General features: G+C 33.6%; 1 protein-coding gene across 1 annotated transcript in view; it reads right to left on the bottom strand.

Annotated features, from left to right (window-relative positions):
- Positions 1-22,874, bottom strand: part of OTOA (otoancorin) — an 81,493-nt gene that overhangs the window by 19,173 nt on the left and 39,446 nt on the right. Inside the window, exons 22-26 of the mRNA XM_051972364.1 lie at positions 21,908-22,037; positions 13,815-14,002; positions 12,314-12,469; positions 4,092-4,234; positions 505-641 (exon numbers count right to left, since the gene is read on the bottom strand). Of these exons, the coding sequence (XP_051828324.1) occupies positions 505-641; positions 4,092-4,234; positions 12,314-12,469; positions 13,815-14,002; positions 21,908-22,037 (754 nt within the window). The remainder of the gene's footprint in view (positions 1-504; positions 642-4,091; positions 4,235-12,313; positions 12,470-13,814; positions 14,003-21,907; positions 22,038-22,874) is intronic.

Consider the following 22,874-nt stretch of genomic DNA (forward strand, 5'->3'; position numbering starts at 1 on the left):
AGAATAAATATACAAATATCTGTGTTATATAAAAATAGATATATATATACATGTGATATATATGTGTATATATACATACATACACATTCATAGGATTTGATCTGCAATTTCACAACTAAAAGAAACTTGAGATATCAATTCCCTTTTCCAAAGCAAAGGAGGTATTTTGAAGTTACGAAGTATCCAGGGTCACACAACTAATCAGTGTCTGAAGCCAGATTTGAACTCAGGTCTCCTGAACTCTAGGCTGGAAGATCCATTGTACCACCTAGCTAATGTTTATGGGCATAGGAGTTAATTTCATTCATTTACCTCCAATTTGGATCTGAAACACAGTAGATTTTCTTGGTCTAAGAGAGAAAAAGTACAGGTGAAGGCTAGTGTGTGGGCTAGCAAACTGTTCTATAATAAGATTCTATTTTTATTTTTATATACAATTATGATGTTGGGATGGGATGGAAGGGAGAAATGGCAAGGCAAAGCTTGGATCACAACATCTATTACCTGCAATGGTGCCCAGCTCCCATATCACTGAACTGCTCCATTCTGTAGGATCCCCAAACACAGCCTCCGCCTTCCTCTTGAATGCTCCCAAGATGGGAGTACTGCAGAGCAGAGTACCAATTCTAGCAGCAACAGTGCTAAGAAAAGAAAAAAGTTATAGTTACTGTGGTGTACCCTGCAGAAAAATATTTCAAATGTGATCTCACTTCTGAAGATGGATTTAGCCAAACTCCAGGCTGAGAGCTGGAAGTTGATCAAGAAGTCAGAAATAGCAAGGTGATGATTTTATGTCATTGATTTTGAATTTTCTTTATCAATTGGAAAAAGACAATATTCCAGGGGCTATGTGTCTGGTACCAATAAGACTTTCACAAATTTCTTGACAAAAACAACAAAAACAAAACATAAATCCAGATAGAAGAGTATATAGCTACATGTTTTAAGAATTTCACTAGGAGGGACAGCTAGATCGGGCAGTGGATAGAGTGCTGGTCCTGAAGTCAGGAGGAGCTGAGTTCAAATCCAATTAAGATACTCAGTACTTTCCAGCTGTAACTTAACCCTAATTACCTCACCACATCACTGAAAAAAGAACAAATTCCATTAAGGAATGTTGAAAATTATCTTTACAAGTAATTGGAAAAACACTTTAATAATAATAGTATCTAATAGTATAATATTTAAATTGATTTCAATTAAATAATTATGTGATTTAGTGAATATTTAATTTCAATTAACAATGACTTAATAGTGTTTAATCCTAATAAATTACTATTTAATAAAATGCTATTAAGTGAAAAAAAAAAAAAAGAATCTCACTAGGAATAGGGAATGGCCCTTGGAGTTCATCAGCATAGGAACTTCCTAGGTGAGGAAACTCCCTCTACCAAGACAGATAGGAAGTTCCTCTATAATTTATAGTCTTAGAGAGCTGCAGAGGTCATCATCATGGGCTTAAGTAACTCATCCAGGATCCCAAAGACAGTATATATCAGAGGTAAGACTTAAACTAAGGACTCCCTGGCTTCAAGGTCTCTATAGTCTGCTTCTCAAGAACTTATTATACTCATGAATTTCATGGAATTATAAATATGTGATTCTCAAAGAAATACAGATTAAGAATCCAAAGTATTGGGGGAATAGATTATTTTCTTCATTCATTCAAGAACTATCAATTAGGCACTTGCTGTATATAAGAACTGTGCTATAGACAGCTGAATAGCACACTATGTAGAGCACCTTGCCTGGAATCAGTAAACCACTTGTTAGCTGTGTGACTCTGGGCAAATCACTTAACCCTAGTTGCCTCAGTTTCCTCATTTGTAAAATGAGTTGGAGAAGAAAATGGCAAACCCCTTTCAATATGTTTGTCAAAAAAAAAAAAAAAACTCCAACCCAAATGAGGTCACAAAGAATTGGATGTGACTGAAATGACTCAATAACAAAAAAAGAGCTGTGTTAGGCTCCAGGAAAAATAGAAAATTTAGATAAAACATGCTTCCCATCTTCATGAATCTTGTTGACTGGTAGGGAGGTAAGATACAAATACATAATTACAAACATAAATACACAATTTCACCTAAGTGCATTAAAAATACACAGATGAGATCTGAGGAGGAAAAGGGTTTTAATGACTGTGGAAGAGAGAAGAGAGAAACCAGGGGAAGCTTAATAGGAGAAATGGCATTTAAGTAATATTCAATTAAAAGGTAAGAAAGTACATTTATTTGAAAGATAGAGAGAGTTCTGATGTGGCCAGAACATAGCTTATTTGGAGGCCAATAATATACGAGAAGGCTAGAAAGATAGTTTAGATAAAAACAAATTGAGAAAGATCGCAAATGCCTGGCCAGAAAGTTTGAATTTTACTTATTTGGTAACAGGAAACAACTGAAGATAGCTGAACCAAGATGTAATAAAACCAGTTCATAAAAATAATGTCCACAGCCCACTTGTCACAATGTGCTACCTAGTTATTGAAAAAATGGCACAGAATCTTGAGACTGAGTAATGAAATATAATTCCCTCTTCTCAGTAGAGAGATGAAGAACTATGGATATGGAAAGCATCATATATCATTAGACTCAGTTGCTTTGTGAGTGATTTTGAATTTTTTCTTATTAAACAGAAGGGTTCAAGTATAGAGTAAAGGGAGGAATATTTTAGGAAATGACTAGTATAAAAACAAAAAAATTAATACAACTAAAAATAAATTAAAACAAAAGGTGTTATATAAGAACAGTTACTATAACTATGATTATATTGTTATATTACTATGACAAATTGCTCATTGGCATATTTAAATGAATGTTCTTCAAAGGATTAGAATAAGTATGTGATGTTCCAAAGTGACTACTACAAAGAGCACAATATTCATCTCAATTCTTAAGTTGTGGAATAAAATCTTGTATTCCAAATTTTTTCCCTCCTTTCCCCCAACTACCTCCCCTAGACAGTAAGTAATGCAATTCTTCCATACATATTTTCACAATTATCATGCTGCATAAGAAAAATCAGCTCAAAAAGGAAAAAAAAAAGAAGAAAGAAAAAAAAGCAAACAATAATAAAGGTGAAAATATGTTGAGATCCATATTCAGTTCCCACAGTCCTCTGTCTGGGTGCAGATGGCTCTCTCCATCACAAGTCTATTGGAACTGGTCTGAAGCACCTCAGAATTGACCATCACATAATGTGTCTTTTGCTGTGTACAGTGTTCTCTTGGTTATACTCCACTTATCAGTTTATGTTAAGTCTCGTGTAATATTTTTAAAAACCAGTTTTATTACTTTATAATCAAATTTCAAAAATTGAACAAAGAATGATGGGGCATGTAAGGAAGTACCTGAAATAGTTATGATTCTTTGTGCACTGAATTAGTCCAAATGAAAAAGCACTAAGTAAGTTTAGTTTTTTGTAGTGAGGCTCTATGTTAAGTTTTTAATAAATAAAAAAAATTTTAAAGCATATAATTTATATATCAGTAAGTACTTTGCAGCACAGGAAAAATATTAAGTAGATCTCAGATTCACATTTCATCAAGCTGGTTGGCTAGGCCATTATTTCACACATATGCCTGCTCTTTCCCATCTGGACCAGCATTACCATATTTTCTAGAGTCTAGAACTCAGTCCTTGTGAAAATTAATCCAATTATTTTGGAGCTCCTTAGGGCCTAACCAGTTGATTAATGACACTGTGTGTACACAAACTAATTCATTTAATCTATTAAATAGACTATTCACTCAGGCTATCTCACTGTCTGCCTACCACTGATTTATATCCTTTTTTCTCTTTTTTCTCCTTCCCAGAACAAAACTCTATTCCCCAAACTCTTCTTTTTATATGCTGTCTTTCCCTATTAGAATGCAAGTTCTTTGGTGTCAGGAACTATCTCTATTTTAATATCTCTTCCTTCATAGCTTAAAATGGTACCTGTCAAATATAAGTATTTTTTTAAAAATGCATTTTCATTCATTCATTTACGTATTGGTGAAAATTTTGATAAACCTCAGAGACAGAATTTTATACTCAATGGCATCTGGAAGACTTGATTCACTTGAGGATACCATCATTTATATCATTTCTTACCTAAATTCTGAGATACTTATCAAAGGAACTTCATTAACGTTGATGGCACATAAATTTGTACCAAGTCCTACTAAATCAAAACTCTTTAATTCCTGTATTTGATGGCCCGAGTCTTCTAGAAATCCTCGAAGAATAGCACTAGCCTGTAACAACAAAAAAATTAGGAAAAAAGTAAAATAAACATTAATGTATGAATACAGAATGACAGAAAAATGAACTTGTTCCAGGAATACTTCAAATTATTTTTAAAAGAGAAAACAAGTTTATTATATTTTGAATCATCATGAAAGCTACTAATATATGTAATTTTATTTTATTGGCAATTAGGATTAAGTGACTTGCTCAGGATCACACAGCTAGTATGTGTTAAGTATCAGAGGTCAGATTTGAACACTGGTGCTCTATTTACTGCACCAGCTAGCTTCCCTAATATATAGAAGGCACTTCATAGATTATCCACTTCAATCCTATTTTATACATGAGGAAACCAAGGTCCATAAAGGTTACTCAACTTACCTAAGATCACAACTAAAGAGAGAGTGCCAGGATTAGTAACTTCATCAGTTTCCAATTCTTGCTACCACACACAAAAAAAGCTGTTACAGATTTTTCCTTCTGGGACTGGCTGAACAGTGTTACATCATAAATGTGATGAAATCTTAATGTTCTATAAGAAATGATGAAAAGGATGGCTTCGGAAAAACTTGAGAAAACTTATATGAATTTATGGAAAGCAAAGTAAATGGAACCAGGGGCATAATGTATACAGTAAAAGCAATATTATAGAAACAATTAACTTCAAAAGACTTAGTAATTCTGATCAAGACAATGATCAACCACAAATCCAAAAGGCTCAAGATAAAACATGGTATTCACTTCCAGAGAGAGATGATGGACTCAGAGTACAGACTGAAGCATATTTTCTTCTCTTTTTTCTTTTTTTTGGCTAATGTGGCAAATTGTTTTATATGATCATATATGTTTGTAGTGGGTTTTATTGTCTTTTCTTCTTAATCTCAATAGGAGGGGGAAGGAAGAGAGGGAGAATTTGGAGCTGAAAATAAAATAAAATTGAATTTAAAAAATAGAAATTTGTAGTCATTGTAGCCTCTTTGCTCTTGTATTTTTGAGCATATTTGCCATTATGTTTTCTTATGGACTCAAACATGATCAGAGTTAAAATGAAAATTAAGCATTCCTTCTATTTTCTACAAATAATAAATAGAAAAACCCCTTCCTTGGTCTTTTTATTGCAACTAAGAAAAATACTATCAAAACACTATTTAATTAATTCATTAATTCATTAAAGATCACGAATTGACACCTAACCATTTCATACACGAATTACCGAGAGTCCAATTTGCTTTTTACAAAAACTGCATAATTTTGGCGTCAATGTCCCTGTCTGTCCTAGAATGGAATTCAAGAAGTGTTGACAAAAATTCTTCCCCTTCCTATTCCTAACCTCCTAAGACAGGATTTGATAGTGTAGCTCCATTATTTCCTTGTTAATAATTCAGGTTCCCAGAATATCAGGCATACCTGTAATTAAAAGTGAATACAAACAATACATTTCAAAGTTAAAATATTTTCTTGCTAGGCAGTATTAAATTGTTCTCGACACTAATGTCTATAAGAATGAAGCCCAGCACAAGAGATAAATCAGAATATATTCCCTTGTGTGACTTCTCAGCCTTTTCCTAATGATTCCAAGGCAATTAATGCTATCACCTTCAAAGCAATATTGAAGGCCGAGAAGTGAATAATTATAAGATTTCCATCACTCTGTTCATAACTGCACTTTTTTTTTTTTACCACTTCTTTTTTGTAATGGTCTTTGGCTGAAGTAGCCATTAATACACTTTCAGGAAAGCTGACAGTTCCTATAACAGCATGCATTTAAATAATGTCACATCACCACAGAATTTACTATTGCAAGGAACAAAATCTCTCTGAACACCCCCTTCATTTTATAGACAAAGAAACAGAGGTTGGAAATTTGTCCAAGGTCAAAATGACAGGTGATAGTAGTGCTGGCATTAGAATTCAGAATGATTAGTTAAGAAAGAAAGCTGTCCAAAATAACTGTTTGGATATGTATACATATATGGTATTTAACTTATACTTTAACATATTTAACATGGATTGGTCAACCTGCTATATAGGGGAAGAGGTAGGGGAAAGAAGGGGAAAAATTGAAACAAAAAGTTTTCCATTGTCAATGCTGAAAAGTCATCCATGCATACATCTTGTAAATAAAAAGCTACAATAAAAAAAATAAAAATTAAATTAAAAAAAATAAAAAAAGAAAGGAAGCTGTCGGATGGCAGGCTCCTCCCCCATTTTCTTTTGCTGGCCTTTCTGGTTGAATGTATGTCTTATCCCACTGCTTCTGGGCATAAAAATTCCTAGTGTGGAATTAATTCCTACTGCACAAGTGTCTGGGGCTGCAATATTTCCTAGTATTCCTAGTAAATATTTAATGAAATAAATAAAAATATAATAGAACATAGATAATGTTAATATGTGGTTTTCTAAGTCAATAAGCAACCAACAGAAATCTTTATGTATATATGTCTTAGTGGCCCTATTTCTATTTCAGTTTGACTACACTGCTCTAGATAGCACACCTTGCTGCCTCAAGTATTAAGCAGCAGAGATCATTTACATCATTTCCCCATTCTATCACACATTCTCTCTTATACTCAACAGTGTGCATCTGAAAAATGAGTGGTTAAATTGAAGATACAGGCTGAAATATAGAATAGAATAGAATAAAGTTGACTGTCTCATGAGGAGACTGAGCCAATGCTTTGGCAGAGCTTAAGTAAGCACAATAAAGCAACCAAATTAATCATAGAGTACACATCACTATCAAAAGTGACTAACTCGTACTATCTTCCAAAATTCACTAAACGTTTCCTAAAACTAATAAGGAATAGAAAACATCAGAGGAAAGATTGGGAGACTCAAATTTTAGTCCTGGTTCTGTTGCTGTGTTGGATAAATCGTTTTATTTCTCAGGGCCTTGGTTTTTTTCTCTATAACATAAGGAGATTAGATTACGAGTCTATATTCCCACTTCTTAAATTGTGGTTCATGAACTCATACAGAATCTCATAACTAAATGTGGGGGTTGCAAAATTATGATTTATTATCACTAAATGTTTGATTTGCATAACTGTTTTATATGCCTATTATACCTGGGGTCATGTAAAAATTTCTCCAGAGAAAAAAGATGGTAAGTGGAAAAAGTTTAAGAAACCTATGTCACATAAATTCCACTGAACAGGTGTTGGTATACTTTGATATCCCTTTATCCTCCCTCTCCATCTTCAACTGACACAATTTATAGACACTTTTGCATGAGGAATCATAACATCTCAATTACTCTGTTTGTTCTAATTTCAGACTGGCATAATGGGTAAAGTGTTAGACTGGGTTTGAATTTTGCCTCAGATATTTGCCCACTCCTCTGCAAAATGGTATAATAATAGCACCTAAGCTACAGGGTTGTTATGAAAGTCTGATGAGATAATAAATGTAAAACTTCTGTAAACCTTGAAGAGTTTACCTTTAGTTGCTTATCCTTAAAGTTTTTCTTGCTGTTGTTTGATAGTTTTAGTCATGTCTGACTCTTCCTGACCCCACATGGAGTTTTCTTGGCAAAGATACAAGATTGGTTTGCCATTTCCTTCTCTAGCTCATTTTACAGATGAGGAAACTGAGGCAAACAGGATTGAGTGATTTGCCCAGGATAGTAAGTGTTTGAGACTGAATTTGAACTCAGCTCTTCTGGACTCCTGGTCTGTTTCTCTATCCACTGCACCACCTAGCTGATACCATTATTGTTCTATTTTTTCCTTATTATATTGGGATGTTTGGGTCTTCCCCAGTTGTATGCAAATTGTGAAAAATCTTTTTGTCCTGGACAGAAGGATCTTGTATGTGTTAAGTTCAAATGTGATTCTTATAAGTACTAATTTTCAATAGACAAGAAATTGATTGACAAGAAACTGAAATAAATGGTCAAATAAATTGGTGCCAGTGTGGCTAGGGAGGTATGAAAGAAAAACAATGGCTGGCAGAAGGAGCTAAAGCAGTGAAAGGAAATAGAAAAAGGATGGATGTCTAAAGGAATTAGTCAAAAGGAATTAATAAGACTTAAAGCAATAAAATGTAGCTTCAATTCAATTCGTTTAAACAAACATTTGTCAAGCAACTACTTTGTACAAAACATTTGGGATACAAAGGAGAAAATAATGTAATAACTGCTCTCAAGATATTTATCATTTAATAGGGTAAATATAACACATAATGATAAATGTGACACAATGTAAAAAATGATAGGGCAAGAGACAAATTAGATAACTTAAGAAGATGAAATTGAAAAGCTTTTGTTTAAACAAAATTAATGAAACTAAGATAAAGGAAATTGATGATTAGAGGAAAATCTCCACATCAAATCTATATGATAATATCATATTCACAATGTATAGAAAATTAATACAAGACCAAAAGCCATTTCCTAATAAAAAAAGTCAAAGAATATAAACAATTTTCAAAAGATAGATGCAAACTATTGATCTTATAAAAGATTGTTCCCAATCACCAATAAAAGAAATGCAGATTAAAGTGAATTCTAGATTTACTTCACATCTAGTAAAATGGAAAAGGTAAAAGATGCAAATAATCAATGTGTGAAGAACTATGGAACACAGGCACAAATATGCCATCAGTAGAGCCAAGAATTAACCTATTTTTATAAAAAAACAATTTGGAATTGTGCTTTTAAATTTTTTTTTAATTTATGGCTAAAATATAAAAATCTTTTGACCCAGAGATTCTTGTCCTAAGCATATAATGAATATCTAAAATATTAATTGTGGTACTTTTTGTGGTAGCAAAAACTGGAAAGTAGGGGCCCATGGAATGTCTAAACAAATTGTGATATGTGAATGCATCAGAACCTGAGAAAATGTACCATAAGAAGCAAAGATTATGAATAATTCAGAAAATATGGTAAGGTATATAAACTGAGGTAGAAATTTATATATATATATATATATGTATGTATATGTGTACATATATACACATATACATGTAAATATAAATAAATATAAAAACAAGTTACATTTTACAATTAATATAATGGAATCATCAAACCCATATACAGAGGATCCATACACATACACACATGTGAATATCCAAATATTCACATCTGTATATATATATATAAATATATATATGGAAAAAGAGAGAGATAGACAGACAAACAGACAGACTGATTATAATGTAAATCCTAAGAATAAAAAGAAGCTAAATCCTAGATAATTAAAATCAATTAATCCAAGTTAAGAAAATGTATTTCTTTTTCATTGCATAGAGGACAATATGTTATTGCACATATTCATGTGTTAACTGGTTTTTCTGAACTGTTTTTTTTTTTTCTTTATCACAAGGGGTAGCTTGCTATATAGGGAAGGGCAAAGAGAAGGGATGTATTTGGAAATAAATGTTATATTAAAAATCAAAAGGTATCAATTTAAAAATTCAAAACAGAATTTGGCATGCATGTATTAAGGATACAAAGACAAAAGAAAAAACAATCAGAATGAATTTCTAATTGTAAAAACAAGAGGGGCAACTAGATGGCACAGTGGATAGATCATCAGTTCAAATCTGACCGTAGACTCTTAACACTTATTTGCTGTGTGACTCTGGACTAATCACTTAATCCCAATTGCCTCAAAAACAAATAAATATGAAAATGAGATACATTTTAGAATCAATATAATAGAAAGAATCATATACCCACATATACACATACCCATATGTGTACACACACACACACACACACACACACACACACACACACCTGCCCACATCACTGCCTTGGTTTAACTATGGTATTTTAAATAATTTTAATTCTCATTTTTCAAGTGGCCAGTGAAAAGAGAAAATCTTTTATTTTTACAAGCCCATAGTTGTATTGCTCAGCCTCCAAAATTAGTGGAACTAATTTTATGTTTAGGAGTATTTTAAAATAGAAAACAGATAATATCACTAAGAGAAAACTTCTGAAATAAGGCCAAATATTATAGGGCAAAAGGGCAGAATAAAAGAAGGTAGAAGATGCTTGTGAGGTGTGTCAGGAAGAAAGAAAATTACATTAAAAAACGGGAAGTAAAGGAATGCAGAATGAAGGCTTATACACTCAGATAACTAGAGAAAGTACAATTAAAATAAGATTTCTGGGCATAGGAATCAGGGAGAAAAAAAAGCAGCCAATACTGTGCTATTGGATGAATAATCTTGGCTGAAATTTAGGGATTACATCTGGAACAACAAAACAAAAACCTAGTGGGTTTAGGGTAGGAGAGGGTGAAACCTAGAGAGAAAACAGATTTCTCTTTCAAGCTGGGAAATTCCAGCTATGAATTCCATAGCTATGCTATATATTTGTTATTTATCAATTTGTATATCTTTTATATCTAGAGATCACTGAATGAAATTCACTGTTTCTTTTTTTTTTCTTCAAAAATTTTTATTGATATAATTTATTATTACATTGTTTAATTTCTTCTAGTACACCGCTCTGTTCATCAGCGTCATTCTATATAACTATTTTTTAAAGAAAAAAATGGATAAAGAGGGGGAAATGATAACAAAAGGATAAGCAACAGACTATTGAGTTTTATTTCCTTATTCAATCTGTAACTTTTGTTTTATTGAATTATTTAATACATTTACATTTAAAGTTATAAAATTTAGGTTTATGTTTTTATCCTTGTCTCTAATATGACTTTATTTTTCTGTAATTTGCTGCTTCCAAAGACTTGTTATAGAAAGAAGGTCAATATCAACAAATCGAGGATTTTATTGGTGTGAAAATTCAGGCCACCCAAGCAAATCACAACAAATCTCTGTCTCCCCAAGTCTGCCTCAGCCTTCTGAAGGTTCTCTGAAGGTTCAGAAATGCTCACTGACTTATCTGTGGTTAGGAAGTGTATGAGATAAGACCAAAAAGTTCATGGAACAGCCAGGAGGCCAGTGTCACTGTATCAAAGGGCATGTGTTGAGAAGTAAGGTATAAAAAGATTATAGAGGTAGGAAGGGACTAGCATTTGTCCTGGAGGCAATAGGGAGCCATTGGAGTTTGCTGAGTATGGGGCTGAACTGATCAGACCTATGTTTTAGGAAAATCACTTTTGGGGCTGAGTGGAGAAAGAATTGGGATGCAGAGAGTTATGAAGCAGGTAGATCCAACGCAGACTACTGCAGAAATCGAAACATGAGATGATTTTCTACACTAGAGTGGTGATGGTGTCAGAGGAGAAAAGGGCCATATTCAAGAGATGTTAAAAACATATATTGGATTACTTGCTATCTAGGAGAAGTGTGGGGAAGGGGGAAGGGGAATTGGAACACAAGGTTTTGCAAAGGTCAGCATTGAAAAATTATCCTTGCATATGTTTTGAAAATAAAAAGCTTCAATAAAAAATAAAATAAGAGATGTTAAAAGATAAAATCAATAGTAGCAACAGATTGAATATGGGCAATAATAAGGAATCCAGGATGATTCCTAAATTTTTGAGCCCAAGTGATTGGGAGGATGATGTTGCCCTCTATGGTAATAGGAAAGCTATTGAAAAAAATTAAGAGGGGAAGATAATGAGTTCTGTTTTGAGCATATTGAATTTGAGATGTCTACTAGATAGCAAAAGATCCAGCAAAGAGGCAGACAAGATTAACAGCAAAATAATTCTTAGATGATAAAAAATGAGTTAAAAATGAGTTATCAACCTAAAAATTATCAGGATTGAATCAACACAGTGCAAGGTACAGAGAGAACTTGGGTGGGGCAGGAAGGACACCTGGATTTCCTTAGTTTACTAATAAAGAACTATGGTCCTAAACACACAGTTTTAAAAGCAAAGTTCCTCCCAGGATAATATGTTCTTCTGGGACAATCAACACCTGACCCTCTCCTATCATGAAAACAAACCAAATTCTTGAGCTAAGAGCATCTCCATGACAAGCAGAAAGAAGTCTTTGTTTTTAGGCTGGATCTTTTTTTCTAAAAGAAGCAGTTTCTATCCCCATCCCCTTCTCTGTCTATCCCTGTCCCTCCATATCTATCTCTCTGTCTCTGAGTTTCTCTCTGTGTGTATATGTGTCTGTCTGTCTGTTTCTGTCTATCTCTGTGTTTCTCTGCTTACCTGTCCCAGAGTCCACTCTTTCTGCTGGCTCAGGGAGGCCACTGTGTCAATCGAGCTGAGATCCAGTTGTTTTAGTTCATTCTCATTCAGAGCCAGAGCTATGCGGCCCAGGGAGACGATGTGATGATTTTTCCAATAAGAAGGTACATTCCAGACCTTGGGAAACAAATCCAGATTCAAAATAAACTTGTAGAATATGAGCTATACTCTCCCAATATTCAATAGTCTTGGTATCCAGCACCTGCTATATTATTATCTATTGTGCAAGTACTGATATTTAGGACCTAAAATAAATCCTAAAATGAGCTCTGAAAGCCAATCCTGTCTTCGCTCTTTCTGCCATTTTTCTGCTACGTTATAACGAAAAGTAGTAGGAATCTGGGCATTTGCTATAAGCAAGAACTTTGTTCTTTTAGTCTACCAGAAATCTGGGAATCCTCAACTCAGAGCTAGAAGAGAATTTAGAGACCATCTAAGAATTCTCTTCATTTTACAGATATATGCCTCTTAAAATCTCTGGGTTCTTTTAAAATTCAGCTTAAGAGCCTTTCTTTGTTAGTTCCTCTAGGTGCTAGTACTTCTACCAGTAGTGCTTGTGCACTACCTCAAATTTGTTTTGTTTATAAGTAAATGTCATCTTTTATGTTAGAATGTTAGCTCCTTAAGAGCAGGGACTGTTTTGCTATTTGTGCCTGCCCCAGTGCCTAGTCCAAAGTAGTCCTGATTGATTGCTAAGAGGCAGAGAAAAATAAGAAAGAAAGAAAGATAACCCTAAGAAATGTAGGCATCTGTCCAGAAATTGTTAATATTAATTTTTGAAGACTGATGAAGAGGTTGTGTACCTTTTCTACAGAAAAACTGAGCTGCAATGGGCAGGTTAGGAATACTCACCAGCTAACTGTTCAGTCTGTGGATTATCTGCACCCTAGATTATCTTGAACAATTTTGTGCCTTTTAAATGAGGAAAATGATACATTTTGCTAGTAAGCATTCACATATATCATCTCTACCAGATGGTAAATGTGAAAAATAAAAGAAAAAGAAATCTCAATCTTAGACAAGCGTTCAAATCCTACCCCTTACTATCTGTCTGTAACTTGTAACCTCTGTGGGCTTTTTTCCTCCTCTCTAAATAAGAGTTGGATCTGATGACCTCTAAAGTCTCTCCTAAGGGGCAGCTAGATGGGATAGTGGATAGAGAAGTCAGGAACATGAGTTCAAATTGGATCTCAGACATTTAGCCCTTACTAACTGGGTGACCCTGAAAAAGTCACTTAACCCCAGATGCCTTAAATTAAGTCTTAAATAAATTGTTTCTTCCAGTTCTAAATTTATGATCCAACATACTTTTGGACTTGTTCGTGAACATTATTAGCTAACACAGAGTTTGTGAATAGCCTGTGACCAGAAATCAATTTAGTATTAGAAATCAATTTGGCATTACTACAACTATAACAAGTGGGATTTTTTTTAATTGTTCCTTCTCTAAGGCAATGTTGACCTGTTTTGCTTTCTCCTTCAGAGCCATCAGCTGAGACTGACTGAAACTCAAGATGGTCCCTAGCATCTCAACATTCTTGATAAATGTGTCCTCTTCCATACACAGCAGTTCTTGAGGAGACCAGCAGGCGTTGCCTTCTGCTAACTTTAAGATGTCATCTGAACTTGGAATTGTGACTCCTCGACATTCTAGAGGCGAAGAAATGAAGAAGAAATATTCTTCAGAAGGATTATTTCATTTTTATTTTTAAAATATTTTTTCCAGTTACATGTAAAAGAATTTTTTACATTTGTTTTTAAAAACTTCAAGTTTCAGATTCTCTCCCTTTCTCCCTTCTCACCTCTCCCATTGAGAAGGCACAAAACATTTTCATAAAAGTCATGTTGTGAAAGAAAACATAGATTCTCCCCAAAAAAAACCCTCAAGAAAAATAAAGTTAAAAATTATGCTTCAATATATATTCAGATACAATCAGTTCTTTCTCTGGGGATGCATGGCATTTTTCATTATAAGTCCTTCAGAATATTCATTGTATTGTTGAGAAGAGCGAAGTCATTCACAACTGATCATCCCACAATATTGCTATTCCTTTGTATATAGTATATTTTACTTTGCATGATCTCATGGAGGATTTTCTATGTTTTTCTGAGAGCATTCTGCTCAGCATTTCTTATAGAAAATGGTATTCCAATCATACATACATACCATAATTTATTTAGCCATTCCCCAACTGATGGATATCCCTTCAATTTCTAATTCTTTGCCTTAAGAGCTGCTATAAATATTTTTATACATATAGGTCCTTTGGAATAAATGCCTATTAATGATATTGCTAGATCAAATGGGTATCAAATGGGTCATATCTCTTGATCATTTACCATTTGGGGAATAACTCTTTTTTATGACTCTTTTAAAAAAAATAAATTTGACTCAGTTCCAGAAGGATCATTTTGGAATTTTGTTTAAGAACTGGAAGGGCTCTGACAGTGGTCATCCTTCCAGGCTTTGAAGTAAAGCAGCAGAGCAGGGAACCTGTCAAAAAGATTTTTCTCCTTGTAACTAAAATAATTTGCATGGAGAGACTAAGAACTATAGAAATTTCACAAGCTATCCTATCTTGAAGGTTTTAAACCCTAGCAAACTTCCTTGTTGGAATAATTTTAATTGTCCTCTTTTGGAGAAAATTTATAAAGAAAATTGTATGAAGGATCTATAAGAAACTAACAAAAGTATGTATTTTTAGATTGTTTGCTGTGATTACTGAAGAGTAGAAAAAGAAAGAAAAGAACTAATCCTGAGGAGAAATATTGAGAAGATTTTAAAAGAATTTTAATCAGTATTTCAAGTGAACTGAATTGTGTAAGACTGACTTTTTAGAAAAGCAAAGAGGAGTCAATTATGGTAAATTAAGGGTTTAAAGTGACTTAGTCTGTGATCAATCATAGCAAAAATAATGCAAATAGTTTTTCTATATATTTATTACTGATTTCATTCATTAATAAATCATATTTGACACATCTACCATTTATTTAATTATAAATAAATAAGAATAATTTCTATGGAAATGAGTTTTATTCATTTAGTTATATAATTAAATATTAAAGAATTATGATGAGGGCTCAAACTAATCAATTAATGGTATTTAGTGGTACAATAGATAGAACAATGGACCTGGAATTGGGTAGACCAGAATTCAAATCTGTCCTCAGATTCTTACTATCTGTATGACCCAGCATAAATCACTAAACCTCTAATTGCCTCAGTTTCCTCTGCTGTCAAATGAGATAATAATTGTACCTATTCCCTGGATTATTGTAAGGATCAAATGAGATAACACATACAAAGTTTTGCAAACCTTAAAACACTATTTAAGTGCTAGTTATTATTATTAGTAGTGGACAAGATCATAAATTTATTCATGAGAAATAAATTATTTGTATACCCCTAGAGTTTTGAAGGATAAAATTAAACATATAGTAATGAAGCAAATGGCAAGCTGAAGTTGAATAGCCTACAAATGAGTGTGGTCAGATCTAAGATTCCATTTAATTTTGCTAAATATGAAGAGATTAGCTACAGATTTTCTACAATCCATTACATATCTTGAGTGTTTTACAAATAAATGTAAGTGTCATATACCATCAGCTAGTATTATAATGTGGATGGATGCAATGACATTTCACTAAGATCACAAATGTCAACAGGGGATGATGACCTTCCTTTTTCTATAAGGGAAGTCTAGCACATTCCCATGATACCAGGCCATTTAAAAGACTACAGGACAGTAGGAGATTGATGTTCCATTTCCCTAAAAAGTATAAGAAGTAACATTTCATTCACAGTCCTGATGGCAGGCATTCTTAAACTTTTTTGTATGTCATGTACCTTTTTGGTTCATACTTCTGGTGAAGGGCATGGAACCCTTCTCAAAATAATGTTCTCAAATGCATAAGATAACATATGTGGAATTACAAATGCAGCCAATTATTAACATATAGTTATTAAAAACCATTAAAGTTCATGGATTCTAAGTTAAGAAACCCAGCAAGGAGTCCTAACCCTATTTATCATAGAGCTGGGAGATTTCACAGAGATTATAGATGCACAGTCTATTAGAGGGGCAGCTAGGTAACTCAATGGATAGAGTGCTGAACCTGGAGGCAGGAAGACTCACTCATCTTCCTGAGTTCAAATCTGGTCTCAGACACTTATTTACCTGTTTGCCTCAGTTTTCTCTCAAGCTCGAGGAAGCCACTCCAGTAACTTTGCCAAGAAATTCCCAAATGGGATCACAAAGAGCTAGATATGATTGAAAAGTGATGAAAAGCTATTTAAGTAATCAGCTAGTCTAGCTCCCTCATTTTCCAGAAAAGGAAACTGAGGTCAAAAAAAGTGATTTCACATTTTTTTTTGGATAACTCAGTTGAACAAGAATTCAATTATCCTATAATTTTCCTAAAAAATTTTAAAATAACACGTTCCCATGACATGAGGCAGAGAAAAATGGGAGTGAGGAGAATAAGACCATGATCATAGTTAGATCTTTAAGAAATTTTTCTTGATAACCTAGCACCTTGCTACTTTTATGGTCTTCTTACACCTTATTTATATACTCTGACCACATTGCTATTCCCTCAGCAGGATCCTCCAGGTCCCTATTGAGTTTTCATTGGTTGTCCTCCATGCCAAGGATGCTTTCTCTCATCTCTGTCTCCTAGCTTCCTTTAAGTTCCAGCTAAAATCCCACCTTCTATAGCAAGCCTTTCAATTCCCCTTAATTCCAGTGTCTTTACTCTGTTTATTATTTCCAATTAATCCTATATACAGCATGTTTGCATGTTATCTCACCCATTAAATTGTGAGTTTTAGGGCAAGGATTGTCCCTTGCTTTTAATTATCATGGCCTGGCACATGATAGGTGTTTCACAAATATTTAATTACTGACTGATCAATTGATTGGTTAGCATTTTTACCCATAATAAGACCAAACAGAAGCACTCTGGTTTAAGAAAGTGCTACATCTGGCTTTCCTATTAGTAATATGACTAAATAAATCACTTTATCTCTCTCTAGGCTTAGTTTCTTCAAGTAAAAACACAAGGAGGTTTCTGGATCAGATAACTTCTAAAATCTTTTCCAATTCTAAAATTCTATGCTTCAAATGCAGCTCATACTAACGCAAACTAAACATTTAGACTTAAGGAGAGTTCTCAGTTAAACAAGGTAATAGAGGTATTGTTTAACTTTTATAGTGTAAGAAAGGAGAATAAACAAATCTACTTTTCCTTCCAGCAGATCAGGCCAGCAGACCTCCTTGGCTTTCTCTAAGGGACTAGGAAAGCCAAATAATTCCCTATATAGTTGATAGTTTCAGATTTCCTTTTGTCAAAGGAACTCCTTTTTATGCAAAAGAAACATAATGTCTGCCATGGTTTATATAAAGAACAACCAACAAGCTCTTTCTTAGGAGAAAGTTTGGATTTATTTCCTGAGAACTGTCAACTAGAAATGCCATCCTCTAGTAGATAGCTGTGATTATTTTTCCAGATGGAAAGCAGGTCCCTTCCTGTGGAGCTTAAGAGAATTTCTCTTTTATCCAACTTGACTGGATAATGGTAGTTATACATAATGCTAAATTGTGGTAAATATATATGATATTCAGCTATTGGCATATCATTCTGGGATATACAATGCTAAACCCAAATTATATCAAATATTGTTGTAAGCTAATGAAGAAAGAATAGCAAAGAAAATACTAACTCCTCAGGTTGGGGGCTTAGAGGAAAATAGTTAAAAACTAAGAGGACAATGAATATCAAGACAGCATTCTATGAATATTAAGGGAATTAAAGAAAAAAATGCAAAGGAAAGTGGTTTAACTATACCAGATCTAAAACTATATTATAAAACATCAGTCATCAAAAATCATTTGGTAGTGGCTAAGAAAGAGGTGGATCAGAGTACACAACATACAATAGTCAATGACTTTAGTAATCTAGTGTTTGATAAACCCAAAGACTCAGTTTCTGGGATAAGAGCTCACTATTTGACAAAAATTGCTCAAAAAACTTGAAAATATTGTGGAAGAAACTAGGCACAGATCAGACCAACATCTCATAACTTATACCAAGATAAGATTGACATGGATTCATGATTTAGATAGAAAGAGTGATATTACAAACAAATTAGGAGAGCAAGGGGTAGTTTACCTGTCAGAACTTTGAAGAAGGAAGAAATTTATAATCAAAGAAGAACTAGAGAACATTATGAAATGCAAAATGGATGATTTTGATTACATTATTTTAAAAAAGTTTTTACATAACCAAAACCAATGCAGCCAAGATTAGAAAGGAAGCAGAAAGCTGGGAAACAATTTTTATAGCCAGTGTTTCTGATAAAGATCCATTTCTAAAATATATATAGAACTGACTCAAATTTATAAGAATTCAAGTCATTCCCCAATTGACAAATGGTCAAAGGATAAAAACAATTTTTAGATGAAGAAATTAAAATTACCTATAGTCATATGAAAAAATGCTCTAAATTGCTATTGATTAGAGAAATGCAAATTAAAACAATTCTGAGGTACTACCTCATACCTATCAGATTGGCTAAGATGACCAGAAAACATTATGATAAATCTTGGTGGGGATATGGGAAAACTATCACTACCAAAGTGTCACTACCAAGAGATCATAAAAGATGGAAAGGGATCCACATTAGTAAAAAATGTTTGTAGCAGCTCTTTTTGTTGTAGGAAAGAAATGGAAATTGAATGGATGCCCATTGATTGGAGAATGGCTGAACATGTTATGACATATTGATGTAATGGAATATTATTGTTCTTTAAGAAATGATGAGCAAGCTAATTTCAGAAAAAAACATGGAACAATTTATATTGAATGGATACAGAGTAAAGTAAGCAGAACTAAGAGAACATTGTACATAGTAACAGCAAGATTATGTCATGATCAACTATGAAAGACTTAGCTCTTCTCAGCAATGTGGGTTCCAAGATATTTCCAATAGACCTGAGATGGAAAATGTCATCCACATCTGGAGAGAGAACTATGGAGATTAAATGTAGATCAAAGCATAGTATTTTCACCATTTTTGTTTGTTTTTTCTTCCTTGTAGTTTTCATCTTTTGTTCTGATTTTTCTTTCACAACACTATTCATATGGAAATATATTTAAAGTGATTGTATATGTATAACCTATCAGATTTTGTTTGCTTTCTTGGAGAAAAGGGAGGCAAAGAAGGGAGGAAGAAAAAATATTTGGAACTCATAATCTTACAAAAATGAATATTGAAAACTATACATGTAATTGGAAAAATGAAATACTTTTGAGGGGAAAAAAGACAAGGTCCTGGTGTTGAACACACAAATTTGGAAGATGCTGGAAATACATGTTTCTTAGCATATTATAACATTTATCTCCAGTCAAAGATCAAACTTGCTTTAAGTTACTGCTGCTAAGGTACACAACAAGTTTTCATAAGGAAAAACTTCCTAAGATACATAGTTATCTAAATAACTTCCTAAGGAATCTTCCTATCTAAAAAAATTTACTATGGGATACAATTTATTTTTATTTTCAGTTCCAAATTCTTTTCCTCCTTCAACCCCATCCTTCAGTCATTTAGAAGGCAAGAAATAATGATACTTGTTATGTATATGAAACCATGAAAACCCTATTTCTACAAGGGATATAGTTATCTAAATAGATGATAGGCCTCAGGAGGCAGAAGGTTCCCTCTCACTAAAGATCCACACAAGCACTTCTTTTTTACTTTATTTTAATAGTATTTTATTTTTTTAAATACATACAAAGGTAGTTTTCAACATTCATCTTTGCAAAACCTTGTGTTCCAAATTTTTCTCCCTTTCTTCCTATCTCCTCCTTCCCCAAGAAAGCAAGCAATCTAATATAGGTTAAACATGTGCAGTTCTTTTAAACACTTCTATATTTATCATGCCATGCAAAAAAAAATTAGATCAAAAGGGAAAAAAAACATAAGTAAACAATAACAAAAAAAGTTGAAAACATTATGCTTTGATCAACATTCAGTCTCCATAGTTCTCTGTCTGGATCTAGATGACACTTTCCATCATAAATTTGGTGGGATTGCCTTGAATTACCTCATTGTTGAAAAGATCCAAGTCCATTAAAATTGATCATCACATAATCTTGTTGTTATAGTATGCAATGTTCTCTTGGTTCTATTTCCTTCACTTAGCATCAGTTCATGTAAGTCTTTCCAGGATTTTCCAAATCAACCTGCACATCCTTTCTTACTGAACAATAATATTCCATTACATTCATATAACTTATTCAGTCATTTTCCAACTGATGAGCATCCACTCAAATTTCCATTTCCTTGCCACTACATAAAGGGTTGCTACAAACATTTTTTCATGAAAGCACTTCTTAGACATATTAAAGAATGGATTCCTGTTGAGGTACAATTTAGACCAGATTATTTCTGAAGCTGTGAGTGAGATGTAGCATATGCATTTTTACAACATCCCCCTAATCCTCGATGATCTATAGAGTTTGCCTTTTTGAAGAGATTCCATCCAGTACTTTGCTCTGTACACAGAGGACTTTTTTCCCCCTGAGGCAATTGGGGTTAAGTGACTTGCCCAGGGTCACACAGTTAGGAAGTATTAAGTATCTGAGGCCAGATTTGAACCCAGGTCCTCCTGACTTCAGGGTACAGTGGGCTTTTAATAAATTCTATTGGCCAATTGATCCTTATACTAAAAAAATTCTCCCTTAGCTCTTCCCATAGTTTTCAGGATCATGGTAATGAAATCTGGCATGCTTTATTTATAAAAGTTTGATGATTTCAGGAAGGCTCTGCTGTACCTTTAAAATATTATCTTCCTTTGCTGATTGTTGCATGAAATCCCAGGTTAGGGAAACACTTCATCATGAATTTTTTCTGTTGTTATTGTTCAGTCATCTCACCCATGTCTGACTCTTCATGGCCCCATTTGGGATTTTCTCAGCAAAAATGCTGTAATGTTTGCATGAATATTTGACACCTTAGTAAAAATGAATCTCAGATCTTTTCCCAAGAGCAGTTTTCAACTGGGCTTAGAGGAAGAAAGAATTAAGGAAAGGAAGAAGATGTACTTGGGATAACCCTTATGGGGAAAAGAATGGTGTAGAAGAGACTAAAGGTGCTAACAATAAATTTTCCAGATTTCATGATTTTCCTTAGTCATTCTAGGTGAAATGTTAAGAACTTAGAGAAACATATCACCTGTTGATTTCCATTGTAAATTCATTCTCTGCTGAAACATGATCTAAGCAATTTTTTTTCATATGCAGAGGATTTAAGAAAAAAAATAACAAGACATGAAATTTATCTCTGGAGCCTAACGGCTATGGTAAGCAGCACTCAGCCCTGACTGAAATGTTTTTTAAAAAGTTGAAATTATTTGACATTTGACTTTTTGTAACTCTGTCATTTAATAGACATTCAATCAAGCCCTGTGAAAACAAGAGGCCCCCAAACTTCTGGGAACTCAGCCAGAAATGTCACAACTATGGAAATGGCCCAGGTACCAAAAATGTACTCACCATCTCTGGCATCAGATGTGTGAACATTTTTGCTGGTGTTCTGGATGGATTCAAAAACAGTCCAGAGAAATTCTTTAGGGAGTTGGGTTCCCACCATTTTGGAAGCTGTTTGCTGAAGGAGATCAGGGAACTGTGTGGGGTGGAAAGGATGGAGAAGAAAGTGAAATACATTCATTAAAGCAAATAACTGCAACTGAGGATCATTTTAATCTTTATTTAAACTGTAGCCTTATTACTTTCTCCTACAGCAGTTTCTTCTATTGATTAAACTCATTGTACAATTAATCCCAGTCAATTTATGTGTGGGCTCTGGCATTTGCTCCTTAGCAACAGACTCCCAAAAAGGTATTGTTATTAAGCTATTTCAGGGGTTTTTTTCCCCAGTAGAGTAGAGAATTCCAATAGAGTTCTAATTCCAATACAGTAGAGAAAAAGTTTAGGATTTTCTTGGCAAAGATACTGAAGTGGTTTGCCATTTCCTTCTCCATCTCATTTTACAGCTTAGGAAACTGAGACAAACAGTGATTGGCCCAGGGTCACATAGCTAGTAAATGTTTGAGGCTGGATTTGAACTCAGGAAGTTAAGTTTTCTTGACTCCAGGGACAATATTCTGTGCACTATAATTATAACTTATTATAAGTGTTTACTGAATGAATGATGTACATCATGAATGGATGATGTACATTAACTCAGAGAATTAATCATGCTTTTCTATAAGCCTATAGTTTTTCACAGCAGATGTCATTCAAGTGATATCTTTTTTCCTATCACACTAGGCATAAAATCTAATCCTTGTCGATAAGTAAGATTTAGACACCTCTGAATAAGAGTTTATGTAAATACATCTGGAAATTCTTCATGTGTACATGTGAATGTGTATTGTGTTTATGTATAAAAATATATGCTGTTCACATGCATTGTGTGGCTGTCAGTATTGGATGTTTTATATATACATATGTATGTAAT

The sequence above is a fragment of the Antechinus flavipes genome, chromosome 1 (assembly GCF_016432865.1).
Source record: "Antechinus flavipes isolate AdamAnt ecotype Samford, QLD, Australia chromosome 1, AdamAnt_v2, whole genome shotgun sequence".
In the NCBI taxonomy this organism is placed as follows: Eukaryota; Metazoa; Chordata; class Mammalia; order Dasyuromorphia; family Dasyuridae; genus Antechinus; species Antechinus flavipes.